The 26751-nt window shown below is 39.0% G+C and overlaps 1 protein-coding gene across 4 annotated transcripts; it reads right to left on the bottom strand.

Moving 5' to 3' along the window:
* Window positions 1-1639: 1639 nt before the first annotated feature.
* Window positions 1640-24354, bottom strand: LOC149838992 (putative LRR receptor-like serine/threonine-protein kinase At2g16250). Of its 4 annotated transcripts, none has more exons than XM_090006923.1 (5): window positions 21303-24354; window positions 14844-14972; window positions 3047-3069; window positions 2135-2737; window positions 1640-1832 (listed from the first exon to the last, which is right to left on the bottom strand). In XM_090006923.1, the coding sequence occupies exons 1-4, from the start codon at window positions 23291-23293 to the stop codon at window positions 2136-2138; spliced, it is 2745 nt and encodes a 914-aa protein (XP_089863049.1). In that variant the 5' UTR covers window positions 23294-24354; the 3' UTR covers window positions 1640-1832; window position 2135. The 4 variants fall into 4 exon arrangements, with proteins under 4 accessions (XP_089863049.1, XP_089863047.1, XP_089863048.1 ...); XM_090006921.1 differs by having other exon boundaries at window positions 1640-2737; window positions 21303-23703; window positions 23796-24301; XM_090006922.1 differs by having other exon boundaries at window positions 1640-2737; window positions 21303-23700; window positions 23796-24301.
* Window positions 24355-26751: the final 2397 nt, after the last annotated feature.

Genomic DNA, 26751 nt, shown 5'->3' with positions numbered 1-26751 from the left:
TATTTTTAGGACATTCACAACTATGAGTTGTAAAGGTCTCCAACATGTGTACACCTTTTTTAAATAAATAACCTCCAAAAATTCTCATATCAAGGACCTTTGCATTTGCAAAAATTAAAGATTTATATCAAGATAGAAATCAAGCTCGACACTCCTCTAATAATTCACACATTTTGGGGAGCTTTGCAACTCATGGTTGAAAAGTGGGCGTGGGCGGGGGACAAGGTCTCCACCACCACCCCGTCTCAAAATTTTGCCCTCCGTCACTGCACGGGTTTTTATTTTAACATCCATCCTTGGTCCATTCTCCGTTTCATGTCCTCCATCCCCAGTGTAAATGGGGCGAGGCAGGGTGGGGCCCCGTTTCGCCAGTCCTTCTACCACTGTTACCTTCCATCGATAGACGAAGGAGAAGAGAGAAATGGGAGTTTGTGCGGCTCGTTAAAGGAAGGAGTGAAAGGAGAAATGAGAGATTCGAGAAAAGATTTTATGTTAGGGTTAGAATATATATATATATATATATATATATATATATATATATAGGATTTTATAATATGTATAATGGTATAATACTAATTTTTTTTAACAAAGATCGAGGACGGGGTGGGTCGAGGCGAGATGGGGCGGGGGCAAGAGTAAGTTCATTCCCGCACGGGTTTTGATCTTATCCTCCATCTCTAATCCATTCCTCATTTCATGTCCTCCATCCCTGGTCCAAACGGGGGTAGGCGGGGCAGGGCCCCGTTTTCCCCCATCTACTACAATCCCTAAATGTCGTATTGTATTTGCGAATGTCAATACATGTCAGACAAAGCCTCGTGTCTGGTATTTGCAAAAGTGCTGCTAAAGGTTTACCTTTAGCACAATTTTGAAGTGTTGCTAAATATAAAAAATCTTTAGCAACACTTCAAAAGTGTCACTAAATCCTTTAAGGCAAAATTCATATATTTAAGAGAAAATTCACATATTTGAGAAAAAAATCATATTTTTTGAAGAAAATTCTTATATGTGAGGAAATTTACATATTTAAATATCTCTAGAGGAAGTTTACATATCCAAAGGAAATTTGTTTGTGCAAAGCGTAAAAAGGTCATTTTATAATAAAAAAAATATGTGAATTTAAACATTGGGCAGATTTCAAAATTTGTAAGGCATTTCAGAAAACACATCATTTTTTCAGTACAATTAGGTAAGGTAATTTTTAGTGTGAATTAATCCTTAAGAAGGCAAACACTAGTTGTGAATCCTTTGCTTCTTTCGGATGTTTCTTTAGCAATTGTGCATGCTTGCCTAGAACATAGTTTGTGGATCTCTGTTTATTAAACATTTTAAAGAATAAAGTAATAGACTCTACAAACAACAGGGTCGGATGATCATTTTTTCTGAATGCTGGCGGAAGACCACGTTTTGTTGGGAAAACATGTTTGACATGATCATAACCTTATATGATTATTTTCACACACCTTAAATCTAAGTCCATAAACGAATGTGATGGTTAACCGGATATCTCTTAGGCTTGCATCTAGGGCTGAACGGCTGGTGTGTGTGTGTGTGTGTGTGTGTGTGTGTGTGTGTGTGTGTGTGAGAGAGAGAGAGAGGCACCCACAAGAGGGCAAAGGAAAAACTGAAAAATAAGAAGTTGCAACCCCAATCGAAGAAAACCATAAAACCTTGACATTTACATAGTCAATTACACAGAAACGGAAGAAATTAAATCCAAATATTCCGTTTCTACAAAAGAGTTAAATCTATACTACAAATGACACAAACCCATGACCGATCGCTTTCCATCACTGTCCAACATCTTCTTTACATAACGTGGACTTAGCCACCTGTATGGCGATCACAAACAAAGGCCAGGGGTTAGTGGCCCTTAAATATTTTAACAAATGCAAGGCAAATGGTAACAGAAAAGAATGAATGTTTTTTGAAGGCAAGTAAACGGCATCGATCTAGAATCCATCTCTGCATCTCACAACCTTTTTACCTTTTTACCTTTTTTACACATTTTCGACAACTTGACCGGAGGGTAAATGATAGTTTAACAAAATAAAATTAGAATGAAAATAAGCAGCATATCAAGCAGGCACTCGAATGGGGAGCCTGCAAATATTTATTGTCAAAGAATCACAACCTTAAACCTCCAGTCTCTCCATGTCATGCATAGAAGTTGGCTCTGGAAAAATCTCTTTGGAAAGCCTCTTATGAGATGACACATCTCCTTGAACACTTCCCTGTGAGCCTGCTGTTCCAGGTTGTTTCATGCTATTATTTCCCTCTCTAGGGACGCCAGTAACGGCTACGGTCTCTGAGGAGCTCTGCCTCCAACTGCCAAATAGAGCTGCATTCCAAGAGCCCCTGGACGATGTCGTCCGTAGCCTTGCGGATGCACTGGCATTAGCATTCTCCTCTCTAACAACTTTTAGGGGATTCTCCAATGCTTTGAGGATGTATCTCATGAGTGGCCGTTTTGCAGGCTTGGGATTTAAACATGACCTAGCCACAATTGCCATCGCCCACACCTCCTCCAACAGATCTTCATCTACAATAAGGTTAGGATCAACAATATTTGTCACCAGTTCTTTTTCATTTATGTTGATGTGAGGCAACGCCCAGTCCAGCCACTCGCTCGTGCTTGTACCATTAGAACCGCTGATCCCAAGCTTACCAGTGACCAATTCAAGCAGCACCTTGCCAAAGCAATAAACATCAAATGCACAAGTTGCTGAGGGTGAACCTGATCATGTTGAAACAGAATAACGAACATCATCAGAATCTCAATTTCAAGCATTTAAATGCAAGAATGCAACAAAAAGAAGACCAAAAGCAGAAGTTAAAACAAGGGCAACTGCCACGGAGCTATCCTATTCATGCCCAGAAGTTCCCCATCTTTCAACTTCCAACCCCCAGTAAAAGACTTTGATCATAAACCCCCCAGGAAAAGACGTTGATCAGAAATAATGCAAGATCCCCATGCAAAGCCTCTACAGTCTATATAATGTAGTAAAATAACAAGCCTGCCATTGACATATAGAGTGCATCATACCAGAAGTGCTTTGCTCTGAAGCCCTGCACATCATCAGCAAACCAAGTAAGAGCATTAGCAGATCAAGATATGCACTGATGTCAAGCAGAAAAACAGCTGTATGCTTGGATCTCTCAAGAGACACAAGTTGCATGAATGCCAAATACACAAGACAGTCGATAAGAAATCCCTTTTATCCCCTTTCAAAACGAATAAAACAAATGAAATTAGATCATTAGCATTTCTTGGAAACTACTGAGAAGAAGGCAGTCATAGTGGCAGACTAGAAACATTCAGTTGCATTTAACTAAATATTCGCATGTTTTATTCTATTTCCTGCTAAATTGTCATGCATCATGAGGCTCACATTCAAGAATGCCCATAAATCAGGGGAAATTTGTGGAGGCCTGCAATAGACTCATGCATAGAGGACATTGTTTCTCATGTCAAAGGGGTACATAAGATATCAGTAAATGACACAAGAAAAAATTGCAAAAAAATTATTTTATATCTAGAATAGATTTCATACACAACTAGGAAAGGAAAATCCCATCAGAACACAAGTATCTAGGCGTAGGTATGAGGGTGCTGTCACCTCTATGGAGATATCGTAAAAATACCTGCTACATTTGTACAATGTCATTACCATTTGTGCAATGTATCTTGACGTTAGCCAACGGAGTTCTTAAGATGAAAGTGTTTCTTACTTGAGATATAGCCCTCACATCTGTGTGAATATGGCAATAAGCCAATTAAATGACATTCTTGGAAAGTTATAAACAATGGAGTGCCGATGTTCTCATAAAAAGAATTCAGGAGCTCATATACTAATTGCTGTAGTTCTTTTCATACTATCAATATCTTCACATATCGTAGTTCACTATGTCACAGGGATTCGGCCAGCCGGGTGCCGCACCCGCGTCGACACAACGCGACACGGGTGCGCGTGCGGGTGCGGCACCCGGTGCGGTCAAACCGACCCTGGGTGCAGTCAACGCACCTAGGGTCATAAATGTCCAATTTTTGGACTTGAAAAAAAAAATCGCTCGATGAAATGGGCTGGGAGGGGGATTAGGGCAAAAACATTTTGCCCCTCCTCCAGACCCCGACGCGACGCCGCCTCTTCGTCTCCAACCCAACAACGATTCCGGCGTGAAGATTCCAGCAAGTCTCTCTCTCTCTCTCTCTCTCTCTCTCTCTCTCTCTCTCTCTCTCTCTCTCTCTCTCTCTCTTGTTAAGACATATGTAATAATATGTAATAATACATCTATATATATAAATATAGATGTATTTACCATAATACCCGATAGGGGTATTATGGTCTTTTCACAAGTACCCAATAGGGGTACTTGTTTTATTTCTTTTATTTTGCTGTTTTTTATTTTTTGTTTTTTTTTTAAATGTATTTTGGGATACCGAAAAGGGGCCCCACAATGGAGTCGTCGGGGCCCCAACGGTCACAATTGTGACCGTTGGGGGCTCCCAACGACTCTATTGGGAGCCCCCTTTGGTCTCCCTTCTCTTATAAATAGGGGGAACCCCCCTTGTATTATGTATGGCTCTTAGAGAGCTCCTCTTCAATAAAAGAAACATTCTTTTATTTGTGTAGCCTTATTATAAGGCCCTTCGTATATCCCTTGGTGGATTTTCTCTCTTGTGCTTGTTTCATTTGTCTGTGTTGGACATTGTGAATGCTTTGGCATTCTTGAATTCTTCCGCATACTTCATTACATGGTATCAAAGCCATACGATCTTCTAAGGTAAAATCGTGTCTCTCTCTACTTCTTTTCTTTCTCACATCTTCATTTTGTAGCAATGAAAGTCAAGATCAATCTATCATTCAAACTCAATGAGAAAAATTACATGATGTGGGCATCCGCAATGGAGAATAATCTCAAAGGCAAGAAGCTTTGGGGTTATGTAATGGGAACCGTTCCGGAACCCCAACTTAAGCTCACAAAGATGGAAGGAGATCAAGAGAAAGCACTTGAAGGCGATGCTCGTCTCAAGGCCATTGAAGATTATAATCACCAAAATGGAAGATTGGGAGAGCAACCATGCAAAAATCCTAGCATGGTTTATGAATAATGTCGAACTCAAGGTATGTGCAAATATTGCAAAATTCCGCCGGGCAAATGAAGCTTGGTTTTTTATGAAGGGTATGTTTACCCAAAAGGATCTTGCAAGAGCTTATTTTTTGCAAGAAAAAGTAAGAACCACAAAACAAGGTGACATGAGCATACAAGATTATTATAGTGCTCTAAATCCTTTGTGGGATGTTTAGAGCCTAAATGGGTGGCTATGGAGGATGTGGTACTAAGACAAAAACAAATGGAACAAGATAGATTGTTTCAATTTTTATTTGGGCTTCGTCCCGAATTTAAACAAGTTAGATCCTCACTTCTCCATAGATCTACGTTTCCTCCCTTAGAAGAGCCTATTGCCGAGATTACTCAAGAAGAGACTAGACATAGCATGGGTAAAAGCATAGAGGAAGTTCTTGCCGTATCTAAACCCGGCAATCATGTTAAAACATACAAACCACCTCATTTTGGTAAGCAAGGGAGTGGTGGAAGAAAAATGATTATATGTCATCATTGTTATGAGTCGGGACATATTAAACCCGTTTGCCCAAAGCTAAATGGGGCATTCAAGCCAAAGGTGACTTCCGTTGAAGAATCATCCACCAAAGAAGATGACGGCAAGAACGGGGATCTCAAAGATACTCTTGGACAAATCTCCTTGGCTCTCCAACAAATTCTAAAGGCTACTTCTTCCACCTCCGGTGCCGCCATTGCCTCATCATCACCTCCCGGTACGTACTCTTGGATTTTAGATTCCGGAGCCTCTTTTCACATGACTCCTCATGAAAATGCATTAACCAATGTGCACACCAATTCAAAAATATCTTGTGTTTCTACAGCCGATGGAACTTTTCTCAAAATAAATGGTATTGGAACTCTTGATTCTAAAAATGTTCAAAATTTTGTTGTTCCAAAAGTTAGAATAGTTCCTAAATTAAATCTTAACCTCTTTTCCGTTTCTCAAATAGCCGACCATGGATGTGAAATATCTTTCTCATCCCAAGGGTGCTTTGTGCAGGATCTCCGGTCCGGGAAGCGGATTGGGCAAGGCCATAGGAAGGGAGACCTTTATTTTATGGATAACTTAATACTTCCAAATACCTCATTTTGTACTTATGTCCAAGACAAAAATATTGAAACTTGGCATAAAAGGCTTGGACATCCAAGTTACTCTAAAATGTATCTTTTTTCTTTTGGAAACAAGTTTTGTAAAGAAAAAGATATCAATTGCAAAGATTGCATTTTTGGAAAAATAAAGTCTACTCCTTTTCCTATTAGAACCTTTGTGACAACAAGACCTTTTGAATTGGTGCATTCCGATGTATGAGGACCATCTCCGGTTCTATCCAAAGGTGGTTATTCGTATTATGTTACTTTTATTGATGATTATACTAGATATGTATGGATTTATTTTCTTAACTTTAAATCGGAAGTTTTTAACTTCTTTAAAGAATTTCATGCAAAAGTTCAAAATCAATTTCAAAGTCAAATATTCATTCTTAGATCCGATTCGGGTGGAGAGTACTTATCAAATGATTTTCAATCATATCTAAAACATGGCATTTGTCATCAAAAATCTTGCCCAAGAACTCCTCAACAAAACGGTCTAGCGGAAAGAAAACATAGACATATTTTAGAAACCACTAGATCCTTACTCATTTCTAAAAATATTCCTAAAAGTTTTTGGGCCGAAGCCGTGTTGACCTCCACCTATTTAATCAATAGGATGCCATCTTCAAAATTGAACAATATCTCTCCTTATGAAAAACTTTTCAATATGACACCCGACTACAATCGTCTTCGTATTTTTGGGTGTAAATGCTTTGTTCTTTTACATAAAAGAGATAAATTGTCACCTAAAGAAATAGAATGCGTATTTTTAGGATATGGTGAAAATCAAAAGGGCTATAGATGCTTTGACTACAAGAACAATAAATTATTTGTCTCCAAAGATGTGACCTTTTTAGAAGATGAAAATGGATTTGAAATTTTGGAAAAACCAAATGAAATTGATTATATGTTTATCAATGATCTTTTAGAAGACTCAAATGATGACCTTTTGAGTCATCCAGAATTTTTAGAAAATACTCATGATAATGGTGTATCACCAACTAATGGTGACAATCTCCAAGTATACACTCGGCGTGAGGAAGCACAACCTATTAGTGCTTTAGAAAAATTCTTGCAGCTTAATGAACCCCTAGAAGAAACCTCCCTTAGGCGTTCTTCTAGAGAATCAATTCCACCTAATAGGTTTGTCTCATATGAAACTCTCTCACCTAAATATAGAGCTTGTCTAATTGCCTTGCATTCTTACTATGAACCTTCCCACTATAATCAAGCAAAAAATATTCCTCATTGGGTTGAAGCAATGAAAGTTGAACTAGATGCTTTAAATAAGGCTAAAACTTGGGAAATAGTTCACCTTCCTCCAAATAAAAAAGCTATAGGATGTTGATGGGTCTACAAAGTCAAAACAAAAAGTGATGGTTCCCTAGAACGTTATAAAGCTAAATTAGTTGCTAAGGGATATTCACAAGAATATGGCATCGATTATGAGAAGACTTTTGCCCCCGTGGCTCGCATGACAAGCGTTAGAACTCTAATAGCGGTAGAATCATCTAAGAAATGACCTATATTTCAATTAGATGTTAAAAATGCCTTTCTTAATGGTCAGTTGAATGAAAAAGTATATATGGACCCTCCGCCGGGAATTAATGTTAACCAAAGTCAAACTCTTCGGTTATTAAAAGCTTTATATGGTCTTAAACAAGCCCCTAAGGCTTGGTATGATAGATTTAGTGCTATCATGTTAAAATTGGGATTCCGTTCATGTTATACTAACACTGCTCTTTTTGTTAAACGTGCAGGTAATAGTATCATCATCCTTCTGCTTTATGTTGATGATATGATCATCACTGGCAATGATGAAAGTGGTATTCTTAATGTTAAAAATATGTTAAAACATAATTTTGATATGTCTGATCTGGGTTTTCTCAGGTACTTTCTTGGTATAGAAGTAGCATACTCTCCTCGAGGGTATATATTGTCACAGATGAAGCTTGTTGCAGACATATGTTCCAAATCTGGGATTTCAGATGACAAAAAGGTGGAGACTCCCGAGGTTATCAATGCTAAACTTCGACTGGAGGATGGAGTTCTGCTGGATGATCCTACGCCCTACAGGCAACTCATTGGCTCCCTCACCTATCTGACTATCACCAGGCCGGATATTGCTCATGTTGTGCACTCTGCAAGCCAATTTCAGCATGCTCCTACATCTGTGCATATGAGTGTTGTGCTCCGGATCATTCGATACATCAAAAATACTTTGACTAAAGGGCTATTCCTATCCTCACTCTCTTCCTTAGACTTACTGGCTTATACTGATGCTGACTGGGGAGGAAACCCAAATGATCGAATCTCAACTACTGGCTTTTGTGTTTTCCTAGGAGATTCTCTAATTGCTTGGAGATGCAAGAAACAGCAGAAAGTCTCATTGTCTTCTACTGAAGCAGAATACAGGGCTATGGCAACTACTATAATGGAGCTTGTGTGGCTTCGAAGTCTTCTTCAAGATATGGGAGTCGAAATTACCGGTGCTTCGAAGCTTTGTTGCGACAACAAAAGTGCCATCTACATTGCCAGCAACCACACCTTTCATGAGAGGACTAAGCATATTGAAATGGACTGTCACTATGTACGTGATGAATATCTTCGTGGGACAGTTACACTGCCATATGTCACTTCAGAATATCAACTTGCAGATTTCTTTACCAAAGCCCTCCCTGCTCCTCGCTTCTTGTTCCTTCTTGGCAAACTTTCGGTCATTTCCCCGTAAAGTTTGAGGAGGGGTGTTAAGACATATGTAATAATATGTAATAATACATCTATATATATAAATATAGATGTATTTACCATAATACCCGATAGGGGTATTATGGTCTTTTCACAAGTACCCAATAGAGGTACTTGTTTTATTTCTTTTATTTTGCTGTTTTTTATTTTTTGTTTTTTTTTGTTTTTTAAATGTATTTTGGGATACCGAAAAGGGGCCCCACAATGGAGTCGTTGGGGGCTCCCAACGACTCTATTGGGAGCCCCCTTTGGTCTCCCTTCTCTTATAAATAGGGGGAACCCCCCTTGTATTATGTATGGCTCTTAGAGAGCTCATCTTCAATAAAAGAAATATTCTTTTATGTGTGTAGCCTTATTATAAGGCCCTTCGTATATCCCTTGGTGGATTTTCTCTCTTGTGCTTGTTTCATTTGTCCGTGTTGGACATTGTGAATGCTTTGACATTCTTGAATTCTTCCGCATACTTCATTACATCTCTCTCTCTCTCTCTCTCTCTCTCTCTCTCTCTCTCTCTCTCTCTCTCTCTCTCTCTCTCTCTGTGTATCTCTCTCCCTCTCAATCTCTTTCACCTCTGTGTACCTCTCTCTCTCTCAATCTCGGCTAAACCCTCGGTAGTACCTCTGTTTCTCAAATTTTTTCGTGCCTCGTCGATTTCTCCAATCAGGTTTAGAGCATGGTTGCCAGTTGAGGAAGCGGGAGCGGGAAGCGATACGGGAAGCGGGAGCGGGAAGCGAGGCACTTTCAAAATTTTAGGAAGCGGGGAAGCGTGGGACCACTTAGGAGCGATTCGGGAAGTGTCTCGGAAGCAACCTAGGAAGCGTCTCGGAAGCGACCTAGGAAGCGTCTCGGAAGCGAGGGGGAAGCGAAAAAAATAAAAATAAAAAATAAAAAATACAAAAAAATTGAAAAAAACAGGGGAAGCGAGGGGGAAGCGTGGGGGAAGCGAGGGGGAAGCGTGGGGGAAGCGTGATGGGAAGCGCGCTTCCCATTAAAGGGAAGCGCGTCCCCCATTAAAGGGAAACGCGTCCCCCATTAAAGGGAAACGCGCTTCCCAAAAAAGGGGGACGCTTCCCCCCACGCTTCGGAAGCGCGACGTTTCGCGCTTCCGAAGCGCGCTTCGGGGAAGCGCGCTTCCCCTTTTAGCTAGGCGCTTCCGGTAACTCTGGTTTAGAGTCCTCTTTCTCACACACAAAAATTCTGGAAATCATACTAAAATCAGTGGACGAGTTATGAGCTCAATCCACTAGTAAACAAGTTGAGCCCGAACATGCCCTGTTTGGTTCGTTCGGCTAGTTTACTAGCCCTACCCACTGTCGTCAATAGCAGCATAATTATCTACATCATTGCATTTTTCGGTTAACAAAAGCATAGTCCCTATCACCAACGGGGCCTCCGTTTGTTTGGGAGGAGCAGTTAGTGCACTTCACCTTATGTTGGGACGTTGCAAGTTCGAACCCACCCCAACTTTGTCTGCCGAAAAAAAAAGAAAAGAAAAGCGTAGTCCCTATCATGAAGCATATGGTCGGCCTACGCTTTTATACAATTTTTAGGGGTCTCCCTAACCCCAGCTTTCATGTTTGTTATCTAAAAAGCCCCTTTATCGCTTTTACGCAAGTTTTTATATTCTGGGTTTGCAATTTTTGTGCAGTTCATCAAAGTCAATGCTTTATAATTTTTCTAGAATGTCGTTTTGGTGATTTTAAGCTGCCAGCATATGATAGAAATGATTGGAGGAGAAGGATTCATGTGGAAGACCCAAAATGATTTTCTTTTTTCGTTCATATCGCCGACCCCAATTGTTTTGGGATGAAGGCGTAGTTGTTGTTGTTGTTGTTGTTGTAAGCTGCCAGCATATATTGCTTCACTGGATCTTTAAATTTTTGGTCTTTCTTTTGAGAATTGTTTGTATTTTGTTCAGGTACAAGAAGCTTTTATCCAGTGTTGACCTGACCAAAGATTTCTTCTATAGATAAGTGCCAAATTAGATCAGATGTCGTGGTCAAATTTACGATGTTATATCCCTTGCCCTTATTAATGCAAGGGTTTGTCATATTTTTATTATTGCTAAAACACAATTTTACGTACTACTACTATATTTTTTAGAACTTATTGTATATGTTATTGGCCTTGCACTCAATATTATCAATCTTGATTGTGTGCATAATTGATTTTAATATAATATTTTTTTATTTTCAGGACAAAAATGATGGATAAAAAGAAAAGACTTGCCCCATCTGCATCCCCATATGTAAGTTTTGTGGCTAGTATTGTTGGTAGTGATAGTGGGAGTGTTGATTCAAGTTCGTTAGCTGCAATATGTGATGATGGGGGCACTATGAGCACATGTGGATAAGCTTGCAAAAAATGGAAGAGGTGGTGAAAACAAAAGATTTTCATGCAAGCTTTGTGAAAGAGATTTTGTTGAGTCTTACACAAGAGTTAAGGCTCATTTGTTGAAGATACCAGGACATGGCATTTCAGGATGCAAAAGAGTTGATGATGTAATGCAAAGACAATACAAGAAAATACAAGATGAATATGAAAAGCGGAAGACAATGAGTGATTCTTGTGCAATTAATGTACCCTTTTTAAGCCACCAAGAAGATGCCAAAAAGAAAAGAAAAGTGGATGTAAGAGGTAGAAGAAGATAAACAATTCATGCATCATTCAATACATATGGAAGAGAGGAGATGGATAGAAAAGTAGGGAGGTATTTTTATTCTAGTTCACTTTCATTTAATGCAGCTAGAAATCCTTATTGGAAGGATTTAGTTACTTCACTTGCAAATTGTAACTTGAGTGACTATGTACCTCCAAGCTCAGAAAAACTACGAACCACACTTCTTGCAGAAGAGAGGGCAAATATTGAGAGATTGCTAGAGATAAGAAATATTCATGGGAACAAAATGAAGTTTCTATTGTTTCTGATGGGTGGACAGATATTCAAAAGCGTCCACTAATTAATTTCATTACTTCTTCGCTTAGTGGCCCAGTATTCTTGAAAGCAGTTGATGCATCTAGGCAATATAAAAATGATGAGTATTTGAAGGGGTTGTTTATAGAAGTAATAAAAGAAGTGATCAGAAAGTAGTGCAAATCATCACAGACAACGCTCCAGTTTGTAAAAGTGCAGCATTGAGTTTGGAGAGTGAGTATCCTCATATTTTTTAGACTCCCTGTGTAGCACAGAGCATAAATCTGACCCTCAAGAGCATCTGCAACCCCATTGAGCATATGCTGGTGAACACGGTGACGGATGAGAATTGGACATTCTATCATATTGATAATGTTGTCAAGGCTCAAGAAATTAAAAAATTCATTGTTGATGATGACTTTGGGGATGGAATCGTATACTTCCTTCAGTTTACACAACCTAGAAAATGTTGAGAGAAGTTGATAAGAATGAGCTCATGCTTCACAAAGTTTATGAAACATAAGATAACATAATTGAAAAAAAAAAACAAGTTGCAATTTTCAAGTATAAGGGAAAAAATCCTGCATTAAATAATTCAGAATTTTTTAATTATATTAATCAGAAGATAGGATAAGAGCAATATTCATTTGCATTGTATGGCACATTCTCTCAATCCAAAATATTATGCAAAAAAGTGGCAGGGTATGTCACATAGGAGTCGGTGCGGGTACGGATGCGGATGCGGATGCGGCACTTTAAAAAAACTTGGGTGCGAGGTTGCGGGGAGTATATATATATATATATATATATATATATATATATATATATATATATATATATATATATATATATATATATATAATAATTTTTAACAGTTTTAAGTTAACACTGTGTATTTATGTGCATTTATGTATTTATATATATAATATAGATAAAAATGGACTTGATTAGGGTTAAATGAATCTACTTTTGGATAGAAATGGACCTCGGTGTGGTTGACTTCACCTAACACAAAGGAAGTTGTGTCCAAGTGTCGCACCTGCCTAGGTGCGGGTGCAGTGCCCTGTTAGAAGAGTCTGTATGACATAGGTGGCAGGAAGGTGTTATTGGTCGTGTCCCTCCAAATTTAGACCCAGAGCTATCAAGGTATAGAAATATGTGTATAACAAGACTTTATCCAAAATCACATATTTTAAATCAAGTCACACAAGAGTTTGAAAAATTTTCATCTTCGAGATTATATGGACAGACATTAATAAAGAGAGAGGAGAAGAATATAGATCCGATCACATGGTGATCAACATTTGGATCAGAAACACCTCTTCTCCAACGTCTTGCATTAAGATTGTTATCTCAGCCTGCTAGTTTAGCCTATTATGAAAGAAATTGTAGCACATATTCTCAAATCCACAACATGAAGAAAAACAAACTCACCAGCAAGCATGCAGATGATTTAGTATATGTTCATTCTAATCTTCAACTACTTTCGCAAACCAATGATGAATACAGGTACTAATTGCTTTCTTAGTTATTTGACTATTTCTTAGTTTTTTCATTTAAATATACTTTTATTTAACATTTTCAAATTGGATTTGTAATGCAGACAATGGTCATCCAAATTTTGGGATATAAACCCAGAAGAGTGTGACTTAGAGGGAGAGCATGATTTCAACATTACAAACATGGACTTATCTAAGCCTAGTCTTCCTTCTTATGTTGCATTTGATGATGAAGCAGAAAATTATTAGGATCCATTACCTCATCGTCATATACATTATGTAGAATATACTTTTGGTATGTAATTATGCATTGTTTGCTTCTTTTATTAGTATACTGTATAATTTACTTTTTTTCTACTTTACTTGTTAGATTGTTTCTATAAAATATTTAGGTTGATTTAATTGTGGTGTTAGTTTTTATGGAGTATAGAATTGTAAATTGTTAATTTGATTTATTGCATGCATGATGATGAATTGATTTGATGATATTATGATAATTGCTTTTTATTTCATTAGTGTTACTGTTAAAAACTTAAAAATTATATTATATATATATACTCTCCCGCACCCCTGCACCCAAGTTTTTTTAAAGTGCCGCATCGCTGCAGCTGCAGCCGCGCCCGCACCTATGTGACATAGGTGGTTCATTATAGTTGACTTCCCCTTTTCTAATAATTCACAGCAACCAACAGTTGCACATAATGCACCCATATTTTATATAACAAAGTTTTTGTTGCTGCTTGTAAGTAGATAATTTATAGAAGCAACTCTCATTTTATTAGGAGCATGTCAGAGCATGATTTACGTTCCAAAAAGGCTTTTCCATTTCAATGGTGACATTTGCTTTCAATTTACTATCAAAACGGTTCTTTCCTAGAGCAATCTGCATTAATTTGCAAGGAAATGTCCTATTAACCGTCATTTACATCAAGGTGTTTAGGATAGTTGTCCTTCCCTTGCCATGCTTGGTGGATATGGCATATAATCCACACTGCTTCTGGGAAACTTGGTGAGGGAAAATTAAAATATAAATGCAGCATATGTGCTAAAGCGCATGCATGCATGCAAAAATGCAACGGCAAGTTGAACATGATGTAGGTTCATAAGTTGAGCACGATGTAGGTGCAGTATATGTAACAGTTTTTAGCTTCAAGTATAACATTTTCAAGGGTAAGATCGAGACCCATGAACCAGGTTAATTACAAATTGCCCCTGTGTGTGTGTGTGAGAGAGAGAGAGAGAGATGTTTTGAGATCAACGGCTGGTAAATTTAACCTAATTAAAAAGGTAAAAGGACAACTAGAAAGACTATAGGATTGGGATAAAGAGGAATGAAAAGGCATGAGATTAGGATTTGGAAGGCAAAAAAATAGATTAAAAAAAACTTTGCATTATTTCATAAGAAGAAATCTCAAGAGAAACTATAAAAAGACCAAATAAACCCTAAAGAGTGAAATACTTACATTGAAAACCGCAATAATCTGGATATGACACTTTGGTGACCATCACCTTCCTGAGTGCACACCTCGCTTAAGCTTCCCAGCCGTACTTCAAATTTGTCATCCAAAAGAATACTACTTGCTTGAACATTTCTGCAATCAGAGAAACAAATTAAGTACCTGAATGGCTAGCCAAAATATTGGCATTATGTACTTCTCAAACTAAGGTAAACAGAGATATGGAATCATGCAAAATATTCACAAAAGAACGGAGTAGGCGACATAGAGTACAGAAAGCTCTTCAACCTTTGGACAATGAAAGATGAGAACAACGAATAGACCACTAACAAGATTTCTGATAGAGAAGGTGAATAGAACCAATCTTATAATCAATAAATGACAGAGAAGTTTCTCCCAAAAAACAAAAAATGATATAGAAACTCCTAGTTTACTTGGTCAGAGAGAGATGACGATATCAGACGAAACAACAAACATAAGACAATACAGTTATGTCAGCCTCAGCCTTTGATCTTACTCATCTAAACGGTGCATGTGCTAGCTAGAACAATCCATATGTATTTAGCAAAATTCCATCACAATAAATAAGTATTACAGCATATTCCTGTTTTCTCTCAATTTCTAGACACCAAAATCTAGAATAAAATGTGGTGGTGGTGGTGGTGGTGGTGGTGGTGGTGGTGTGTGTGTGTGTGTGTGTGTGTGTGTGTGTGTGCATTTTCTAGTCAACTGCATGTGCAATGTCCTAGAAACTCATAGGTGCAAATTGTTTTGACTCTATCTTACACCATAGAATTATATATACCTTTTCAATGACTACCAGAACTACATTATATGAGCATGAGAACGGAGAGCTATGTCACATGGGTGCGGGTGCGGCACTTTCAAAAAACTTGGGTGCGGCAAAAAAAAAATATATATATATATATATATATATATATATATATATATATATATATATATATATATATATATATATATATATATAAAGTCCAAAAGTTGGACATAAATGACCCTGGGTGCGGTCAACGCACCCAGGGTCAGGTTGACCGCACCGGGTGCCGCACCCGCGTCGCGTCGATGCAGGTGCGACACCCAGTTGGCCGAGTCCCTATGACATAGACGGAGAGGAATGATACAATATATATACATATGGAGGGTCAGATGTGCAAAAAAATTGAAAAACTAAAAATATTACATTTTTTTACTAGGGGGTTCCTTAACCACGAGCTATGTAGTTAAAATTCCTCTGAGGCTCCCGCCTAGGCTAGCTAGGAGCAAGTCCACCTAGGAGTGTCTAGGTGCCCATGCAAGTACCTAGGTTGGAGAAGGGGAGACACCGAAGTTGGTATTTTACATTTGCTTTTATAATATTTAAAACAATATAATCATATTTTGATTGCGTATTTTGAAATATTTTCAGTATTTTTCTTATTTTCATGTTTTTCTTTTATATTTTTCTTTTAAATAATTTTAATTTTTTGTGTCTCTAGGTGACGCATCTAAACAAATACTTGTTTAGATGCAATTGAATGCTACAAATGTAATTATGTTTTAATTGTTTAGATTTGTTCATGAACTTTTTTTTAAGTTTCGGTTGTTTAGCTTCATAATTGTGTTGAACATGTATTTTCTATTATACTTAAGAACTTATTATAATTTTTTAATTATATATTTTTTTTTTTGGTGATAGAATTTTACTTATTAAATTAGTATTAGGTACGGATATTATTAATATTATTAGTGTTTATGCACCTCAAGTAGGTTTAGATGATTCCATTAAGCATCAATTTTGGGAAGATTTAGATGGAGTAGTACAAGAGACATCTTATGGAGAAAAGCTTTTCATCGGCGGTGACCTTAATGGACATGTAGGCATTAGTAGGGATGGATTTGAGAATATCCATGGAGGCTATGGTATAGGAAAAAGAAATGAAAGTGGAGAAAGGATTTTAGATTTTTGTTTGTCCTATGATATGATCTTAGCAAACACTTGGTTTAGGAAGAGGGAGTCTCACCTAGTAACATTTAAAAGTGGGGTTAATACGAGTCAGATAGATTTTTTCCTACTTAGAAAGAGAGATAGGGGTTGTTGCATCGATTGTAAGGTTATACCAGGAGAAAGTGTAGCTACACAACATAGAGTCTTAATTTTAGATCTTAGAATTAGACAATGCCGCAAAAGGGATAGACATAGGATAGATCCTAGAATTAAGTGGTGGGCACTGAAAGGAGCTAAACAAGGAATGTTTGTAGAGCAGGTAGTTAAGGAAGTTGATTGGTGTCTCGAGGAGGATTCAGAATCAATGTGGAATAAGATAGCGGGTGGTATGAGAAAAGTAGCTAAGGAGGTATTGGGTGAGTCTAAAGGCGGTGCACCACTAGGTAAGGATACATCATGGTGGAACGAGGATGTCAAATTAGCTATTAAGGTTAAAAGAGAGTGTTATAGAAATCTAAGTAAGAGTCGTGATAATGAGAATTTGGAGAAGTATATGATAGCAAAGAAGGAAGCTAAAAAAGTTGTTCGAAACGCGAGGGCTAAGGTATATAAGGAGGTTTATGACAAGTTGGATACCAAAGAAGGCGAGAAGGATATTTATAGGCTTGCAAAGATGAGAGATAGGAAATCGAAGGATTTGGGTATGGTTAGATGTATCAAAGATGAAACGCAAAGGGTTTTAGTCAAAGATGAGGAGATTAAGGAGAGATGGAAAGATTATTTTGATAAGCTATTTAATGATAGTCATGCTCAAGATCTTGGAGACTTCTCCATTCCTTTTCATGAGATAAATCGTGACTTCATGCGCAAGATTCAAAAGAAAGAAATTGCAGAGGCTTTGAAGAAAATGAAATCAAGAAGGGCAGTTGGCCCAGATGGTATACCTATCGAGGCTTGGAAATGCTTGGGAGAGAAAGGTTTAGAATGGTTGACAAATCTTTTTAACTTGATTTAGCGTACAAATAAGATGCCTAATGAGTGGAGGAAGAGTACTTTGGTGCCTTTATATAAGAATAAGGGTGATATACAAGATTGCACAAACTATCGTGGTATAAAACTCATGAGTCATACTATGAAACTTTGGGAGAGGGTGATTGAGTCTAGGTTGAGGAAGGTTGTCATGATATCGGAGAATCAATTTGGTTTTATGCCTGGAAGATCAACTATGGAAGCTATACATCTTCTTAGACAACTTATTGAAAGTTATAGAGAGAGGAACAAAGATTTGCATTTGGTTTTTATTGATTTAGAGAAGGCATACGATAGAGTACCTAGGGACGTTCTCTGGTGGACAATGATGAAGAAAGGTGTTTCTCTCAAGTACATTAGTATAATTAAAGATATGTATGAAGGAGTAGTAACCAATGTCCGCACTTGTGGAGGGGTGACAACCAATTTTCCGATAACGGTTGGGTTACATCAAGGATCTGCTTTAAGCCCTTTCCTATTTGCGATAGTGATGGATGAGCTTACGAGATCAATTCAAGAAAATGTACCGTGGTGTATGTTGTTTGCTGATGATATTGTTTTGATTGATGAGTCTAGAGCTGGGGTTAATGCTAAGTTAGAATTATGGAGACAGACATTGGAAGCTAGAGGTTTTAAGTTGAGTAAGAGTAAAACTGAATATATGGAATGTCGGTTTAGTAAGCAACGAAGTAGTGATGGGAGTGTAGTGAAGCTTGGTGAGCAAGATATACCGGTGAATGATTATTTCAAATATTTGGGATCTATCATTCAAAAGTATGGAGAAATTGATGGAGATGTAAATCATAGGATAAAGGTTGGGTGGATGAAATGGAAAAGTGCTACTGGAGTGTTGTGCGATCGTAGAATGCCATTGCGGTTGAAGGGAAAGTTTTATAGGACGACTATTAGACCCGCTTTACTATATGGTACGGAATGTTGGGCTGCCAAGAGACATCATATTCAAAAAATGAGTGTAGCTGAGATGCGGATGCTTAGATGGATGTGTGGAAATACAATAAAAGATAAGATTCGGAACGAAGAGATACGTAAGAAGGTAGGTGTTGCACCCATTGAAAATAAGATGCGAGAGAATCGTTTACGGTGGTTTGGACATATTCGGCGAAGGCCTAATGATGCTCCAGTTAGAAGGTTGGAGAAATGGGAAAATATATTAGTTAAAAGAGGTCGGGGTAGGCCTAGGAAGACTTGGATGGAGATGATAGGAAAGGATATGAATGCTTTGAACCTCACTGAGGACATGGCGTTGGATAGAAATGATTGGAGGAAAAGGATTCATGTGGAAGACCCAAAATGAATTTCTTTTTTGGTTCATATCGCTGACCCCAATTGTTTTGGGATGAAGGCGTAGTTGTTGTTGTTTGTTGTATATTTTTTTTTTTGGTCCCGACTAAGATAACTGCCCCCGTCTAGGCCTTTTAAGGGGCTGGCACCTAGGCACCAACTAGCATTTTTGACTACTTAACCTATATATATATATATATATAACCGATATTGAATCAATCTAACACTTCAATCTTTGGAAGGCCATGACTTACATCACTATATCTTAAGTAGAATGTCTTCTCCCATGGGTTTATTATCTACCCTTGGTACAGAAATGGGAGAAGACATTCTACTTAAGATATAGTGATGTAAGTTATGGCCTTCCAAAGATTGAAGTGTTAGATTGATTCAATATCGGTGCACCAAGAAAAAGTGTTGAAGGTTGACACGAGCATATTAACAGGAATATGTGCTGTGCGTGAGTGGGTGCATTTATTGTGGTACACACTTGATTTATGTGGATCTGATCACCAAAAGTAAAGACTAAACTTTGGTTCATGTTTAGTATGTTCTCTTTACCATTTTCGTGAATTCAAGTTGACTCCGATATGATATTTTTTTTATCATTTATAAGCCATCCTTATCTTCATGAATTGTGAGCCTTTGATTTTTCACCAAGAAATTGAATTATATGGCATATCATATACAATGACAACTTCCTAACATGGATCATGAACCATGCACAGGGTATTGCGGCTGTACGGTCCACCCAAACAAAAGCTTATACCACCACAAGGTATTGCGGCTCAGAACCACCCTGTACTCTCTCTCTCTCTCGATATATATATATATATATATATATATATATATATATATATATATATATATATATAAATCTCCGGTACGCACATGCGTTCAGTGCCAATGAATCAAAACTCAGGCGCAAGTTGTTTCGACTAAATCCAACACCATAGATGTGATCTACATGTTTTGTTTAATGAGGACTAACCATTGGATCACCAGATTCTGATTGTGTATAGGTTTTTTCAGCAAATCAAAAAATCAATGGCCGTAAAAATTTTGGTTAAACAAATATATTTATTTTTTGTAAGGAAAACGCGATCCAAGGGCTGATCCTTATCAAATTGACCATTTTTTAACACATTACAATATGTGATTGAGTCAAAACAACTCACACCTACTAGTTTTGACTCATTGACACTCAGAGCACCCCATCATACATATATATATATATATATATGGGTGCTTCTATGGTGGTACTGTACCACCATAGCTTACGGTGGAATACACTTGAGTTACATAGATCTGAGCTCCAACAGCAAAATCTAACCATTGGATCATGCTTAGCATATTCTATTTATTATTTTCATGTGTTAAAGTTGATTCAAATATGATGTTAAATACTATTTTTAAACTACCCTTATTTTCATGAATTATGAGCTATTGATTTTCATCATCTCAAAATTGGAATCTTATGGTATACTAAACATGATAAAACCTTCTAATATACTAAATAAATCATGTTAAATGCATCTTTATGGTTAGATTTACCATTTGGTGGGTAGATCTATGCAAACAAGAGTGTGTACCACCATAAAGTATCATGGTACAAAACCACCATATATTTTCCCTATATATATAAAGGGTGCTCCTGGTGCACCTATGCCTACCAAGTAAAAAACATAATTTTTCACAGTTTTTGAGTTTTTTGTCAATCAAGACCTATAGATATGATCTACATACATTTCTTAGTAGAAAACAAGATTTGGATCATGTATCCATGACCTGCATGCTGGTGTTTTAAGATCTTCGAAGACCATTGGCATGCAATGTACCAAAATTTCATGAAACATTAAAAAACATGATCCAAGGTATTGTTTCCTATCAAAAAACTATATTGAATACATCTATCAGGTCTGATGGACAAGATGCAGCCTATTCCCACAGCTTCTATGCAGAGGACACACACACTGGTGCAGATGTGCACATGATACCAATCAATGCAATCTCATCTACTTTGCAAGCATATTGGACCATGCAGATGGGGGTTAGCATGGCTTATTCAGTACGGTCACATTTACAGATAAAACTAATGTAGAGAGAACATTAAAAACAACATTAGCAATGCCAGGATTAGTGCAGGGGAACAAAATATTGTCTTTCAGTATATCCATGTATGAGAGAGAGACCTGTGAACTAGAGGTGGTGTAAATTCATGGTGCAGATATGATAAAGCCTCAGCTGCTCCAGTGGCTATTTTCAACCTTGTTATCCAATCCAGTGACTGTAAGCTGTCTTGGACACTAGTAGCCTTCCTGTGCAGAGCATGAGAAAGATCCCCATTTGGCATATACTTGTAGACAAGGAGCTTCTCATTCTCATTCTCCAAACAGTGCCCTAGAAGTGGAACCAATCTTGTGTGTGAAGCCTTGTCGAATACATCTAGTTCTACCATATATGCTTCCCTGCTGACAGTGTTCAAATCAATCCTCTTTACCACAATAGGGATCCCACCAACCAAATTACCATGGTAAAGATCTCCAGAGTGCCCATTCTTAATAAGATTTGAACTACTGAAATCTGCTGTAGCATGAAGCAGTTGCTCATAGGAGAAGACTTCTCCCAAACTCGAAATATTAACAGAGATCCCAACAGGAGGTGGAACACCTCCTGGTGACACTACAGCTGCAGTGTTCCTGTTGCTCCCTCTATGATGGAAATGACGTTGGCCATTGTTTGCATCATTTTTCCTTTCAAGTCTAAGTATACATTGAACACAGACCAACACAACAAGGAGAAGAAGTCCCAGCGCACCAAAAGCTCCACCTAATATGGCTTTCCAGTGTTTGTTCTTCTGTCTTGAACTCCCTTGTTGGCTGGTATTTGAGCGATCAAACCCCACAAAGAGTAAGCCCCTTCCTTTGTAGAATGAAGAGCATTCATCAACTGTTCTCTGGTCGGGCAGGTCCTGGAGGCAATTCATCTTGAAGGAAGCATTGTTTGCACTAGCATTGAGACCATCAGGGATACTAGCCTGGAAATAGTTGTACGATAGATCGAACGAATTCAAGCGCATGAGGACCGAACCAATCTGTGGAGACAAAGTCCCATAGAAGAGATTGTGGGACAGATTGAGGACAGCTGCAGAACTCGGATTCCACGACCCTGAAAACAGGCTGCTTTCTGAAAGATTTCCAGTAAGATTGTTGTCAGAGACATCAAACAGTCGGAGCTGGAAGTTTGGGCGTCCAACTGTGTCGGGGAGAGCACCAGAGAGATTGTTGCTGTTCAAGACAAGAGTCTGAAGATGGGGGAGGTTTGGAATCTCAGATGGGAGCCCGCCCGATAAGGAATTATTAGAGAGTAGCAATTCCTGCAAATTCTTCAGGCTTCCCAACTCCACGGGTATGGGTCCTGAGAGGGAGTTGAACCGGAGATCTAGTAGGGTCAAGGACGAGAGGTCTCCAAGCTGAGGAGGGATAGAACCGGCGAGGGCGTTATTGGAGAGGAACAGGAAACGAAGGTTGCGCAGAGTGCCCAGAGCAGGAGGGAGGGGGCCCTCGAGAAGGTTATCAGATAGGTTGAGGAGCGAGAGATTGGAGGAGAAGGAGTATGGGATGGATCCGGTGAGAGAGTTGTGAGAAAGATCCAGGATGGTGAGACTGGAAAGGGAAGTGAGCGAGGGAGGGATGGAACCATTGATGGAAGAGAAGTGGAGATCCAAGAGGGAAAGGTGATCCAGACGACCGAACCAATCCGGGATGGATCCTGGGAGCAGAAAAAGGGAAGCATTGAAAGAAGAAAGGGAGGTGAGGTTCAAGAGTGCATCAGCGGAGAACTGAGGGTTCAATTTCCCTATCCTGGTTCTCTTGAAACCGGAGATGTTGAGACCAACTACGACGCCGTCTTGGCAACGGACGCCTGCCCATCGGGTACAGGGTTCGACTTTTCTAGGCCAATCCCTGCTTCTTATACCTAAGGAAGACCTGAGGTTGAAGAGAGCCGCAAGCTCCGAAGGCGAACTAAGAGGGGGATCTGGCGATGGTGGTGGTGGTGGTGGTGGTTGTGCATCTGCGACAAGACAGATGCATAGGAGGCAGTACAAGAGGAGAAGGTAGCAAGGCCGCTTAACCACTGCGAATCGTTGTTTTTTCTGATGGCGGCCGTAGTGATTCGCCATATGACTGCTTAGTATCAGGGTTATTACAATCAATCGATCTATCTACCTGCCTATCAAATCTGTGTTTCTACTCCTCGCCGGTGCGGATACCAGTATGAGACGTCGATTCAGACGGTTTACTTGGTGTATCTCTGCTTCTAATGCTGCTGCTGCTACAACCACCATCATCACCAGTAAAGGTAGTAAATAAAACTTTTGTTCAAGCCCCCCCACACACCCACACACCCGTCGTCTTTGTCTTCTTCCTCCTCCTAACTAAGGCTGACTTTCTATTCTTCAGATGATGCTGCTACGATGACACTAGTGGTTATCGAGTAAAACCCCCTAGACCTGAAGTCTTCGTCGTCTACTAGTGGGAGCGGCAGCACCCCTACTATGGCAAATGAAGCAGAAAAGAAACACCTAACCTGCTAGAAAATGGGGAAAACAAAAAAACATCATCCTCATTCTCATCATCAACATCGAGATCAAGGTAAAAACAGGGTCGTCCTCCATAACTTACCCCATCTATGCACCTCTCCTGAGAGGAAAACATAAACAAAACCCTTGTTCTCTAGCTGCTTCATTACCAAAGATCATTCTTCCCGGATATGATTATGCACCCACCCGTACAACAACTGTCGAATCTCAAAATGAGGAAAAGGAAGCGGAAGGATTCGGTCTTTCAAACTCCTTCCCAGGTCGGCTCCCTCCCTTCAACCAAGAAACAAGCCCAAGCCCCTGCTGCGCCTGTCGCTGCCCCGTGCTCTCACCATTTCCTTTTGCTTTTTGCTGATGTATCCGCCGATTCACCGGTCAGGCACTGCAAACCAATTTCCCCAAATCACCAATCACGGCCAATATCATCCACGAAATCACCCATCACTGCTGATGTTGCTGCTGGCACTCCTTTGCTGACAGGCACCCGAAGCCGATGCTGATAATCGCCGGGGTTGACCTGTTGTAATTCCGCCACCCACGACCTTTCCCGGCGCCCCAAACCCTGGCTCAGTTAGTCTCCGGACTGCTGGTGGCGTCCCACCCCCGCCCCCCCTCTTAAATTATTCCCACTTCACCAAATCTTTAATGGTAGCCTCTCCCCTTCTGTATCCTATTTAGAAAGAAATTCATTAGGAAATTAACCACTCTGATAAAGATTTATTATTATAAACAATATTATTTAACTGGTTAATATCAAATCGTCCGTGAGCTGACTAAAATCACCCTCGCCGTTTCTTTAAAAGCATCTGACGCCACAACGTCTTGGCCACTCCGAAACAATCTTCTCCGTGTAGCATCAGTCCAACCACAAGGAACGAACCACCTCAATCCCTCATTTTGTTTGTTTATTTGAGACGTTTTGACTTTCCTTTTCCATTTGCACGACTTGTATTTTTTCTTTATTTTGTTTGGGGGAATCCTTTGGCTCGTTTCAGTCTTGGTAGATTTTTTTTTTCGATAATCAAGCTGGTGTTAGGCAGACCCAGTGCACTTGCTAAGACCTTAAAAAGAAGAACTTTATTATTATATAGACCCCTACCAGTATACTTGGTAAGATCTTAAAAAGAAAAACTTTATTATTATATGCTGTTTGAGAAGAGTTTTTTTTTTTTAAGTTTTTTTTAAGGTTGTTTCCTTGTGTGTGTGTGTGTGTGTGTGTGTGTGTGTGGGTGTAAATGTGTATAAAATTGATGTACAAGTTTCATAGCATGAGCGGCATCCTCTCTCATATCATTCTTGAAGCCTAAAATCTTTACTACTATTCATACCCATATGAGGCTTTCGGGTGGTGGCTAAAAAATTTATCGAAACATGATCATGTGCATCGGTATATAATCTAATGCATCTTATCGGACTTAAGATTAGACTCGGATGTGAGAATGCTGCAATCGAATTCCAGTTTGATTATCACTCGGATGTTACTTTGCTTACCAAATCCAATTAAACAAACTGGAATTTGGTCCAAACCATTACTATTTTTAAATTACATGTCGCTACAAGTCGGACAAATTTTAGGTTTAATTTTTTTGGATAGTCGGAAAACCCTCCCATCAAACACCGCCAATGGATGAAAAAAATAGAGGTGCAAGGAAAGTCTAATGCTGATATGGACATGAGTGTCGAGCCACCAAGTCTTGAGCATAAAGTAAAACTGGCGTCGACAATCATTGCCGCGTCATCCTTCTTACATTGGCCCATCCTATTTTTTGATATACGTATATGCCAATCCTCACCCGGTCTTTCATATGATCCTGGCCCGTCCACGATGCGTTGGGGTTGGACGGTAGAGTACGGTCCTTCAGCCCCCCCCCCCCCCCCCCCCCCCTCAGCTCTCTGAGACCGACCGAGACTACTTTTGCTAGGTATTATTAGAGCATTTATTTACCACTGCTAGCAAGGTTAACTAAAAGTTCCTTTTTCTCTCAAAGAAAACGTTTTCACCAGTTGGCTTTCATTCACAAACCCATGTTTCTACTATCCCCCTACGTTGTCAACCAAGAAAGGAAACCTTCTGTCCTATAAATTACTTATCATCAATTGTAACGCATTTATAATCACTCAATGCGTCTTAACACTTTGCATGCCAAGAAACTTCACCTTTATGAGCCAACAACACGTTGGGTGGCAAGGACTAAGCACAGGTATTCCCTCTCTTTTTTTCTTTTCTTTTTTGAGAATTAAGCACAGGCATTCCGTCGCTCAGACATTATGTTCAGCCCTAGAAATGGGCGCTCAAAATTATATTTCGAGGATCAATTAGAAGAAGGGGATGGAGACTCCTTGTATTCGTTCATCCTGAAAATAAAAGGGCACCTTGGACCTGATCCATTCTCGTTAGTTTGTTCGTTGTTTAATAAGGATTCCTGTGTCAAAATGACATCCCAGCTAGACAAGATGCAATTCTCGCCCCTCTAAAGACAAAATAATCTCAAACACATGCCAACGATGTCAACTCCATCCTTGTCTGCCTTCTCGGGGAAGAAATATAGCGCATTTGAAAATTATTATCCTCCCTACCCTCTACTGTACAAATTGAACCGGTAACTTTGAAGATACCTTTTCTTCACCGTTGGAACATGTAGAGCTGCACATGAATTTCCCTTCTCATGTTCTCCTTACCATACATGTTAAAATGATTTCCGATTAGCCAGACCAGTGTAAGAAGCTGGTGAGAGAAGCTATACGTCAAATGTGAAGCGAGAAACCAAGTGTTCCAAAAATGTCCAATTGCAGAAAACATGAAGCATTTAAGAAACATTAAAAGAAGCAAGAAACATTGAAAGCTACATAGGAAGTAATGCAAAACAAATTTCTCACATGAAAAATGTGTATATCAAGAAAATTTTGATATGCATTTCATGCATTATCAATGTTCGCTTGGATGAGTGACTCCTGACCTTGTGCACGATCAATTGGACCGATATGTGCTAAGTGCCCAAAATGGGTGGCTGAGAACCTTATGATGAGTTAAATGAAAT

Source organism: Nuphar pumila, chromosome 5 (assembly GCF_984573655.1).
Source record: "Nuphar pumila chromosome 5, dmNupPumi1.hap1.1, whole genome shotgun sequence".
Taxonomy (NCBI): domain Eukaryota; kingdom Viridiplantae; phylum Streptophyta; class Magnoliopsida; order Nymphaeales; family Nymphaeaceae; genus Nuphar; species Nuphar pumila.
Note: the sequence above shows the minus strand (reverse complement) of the source record. Positions and strands in the feature narration are given on the sequence as shown.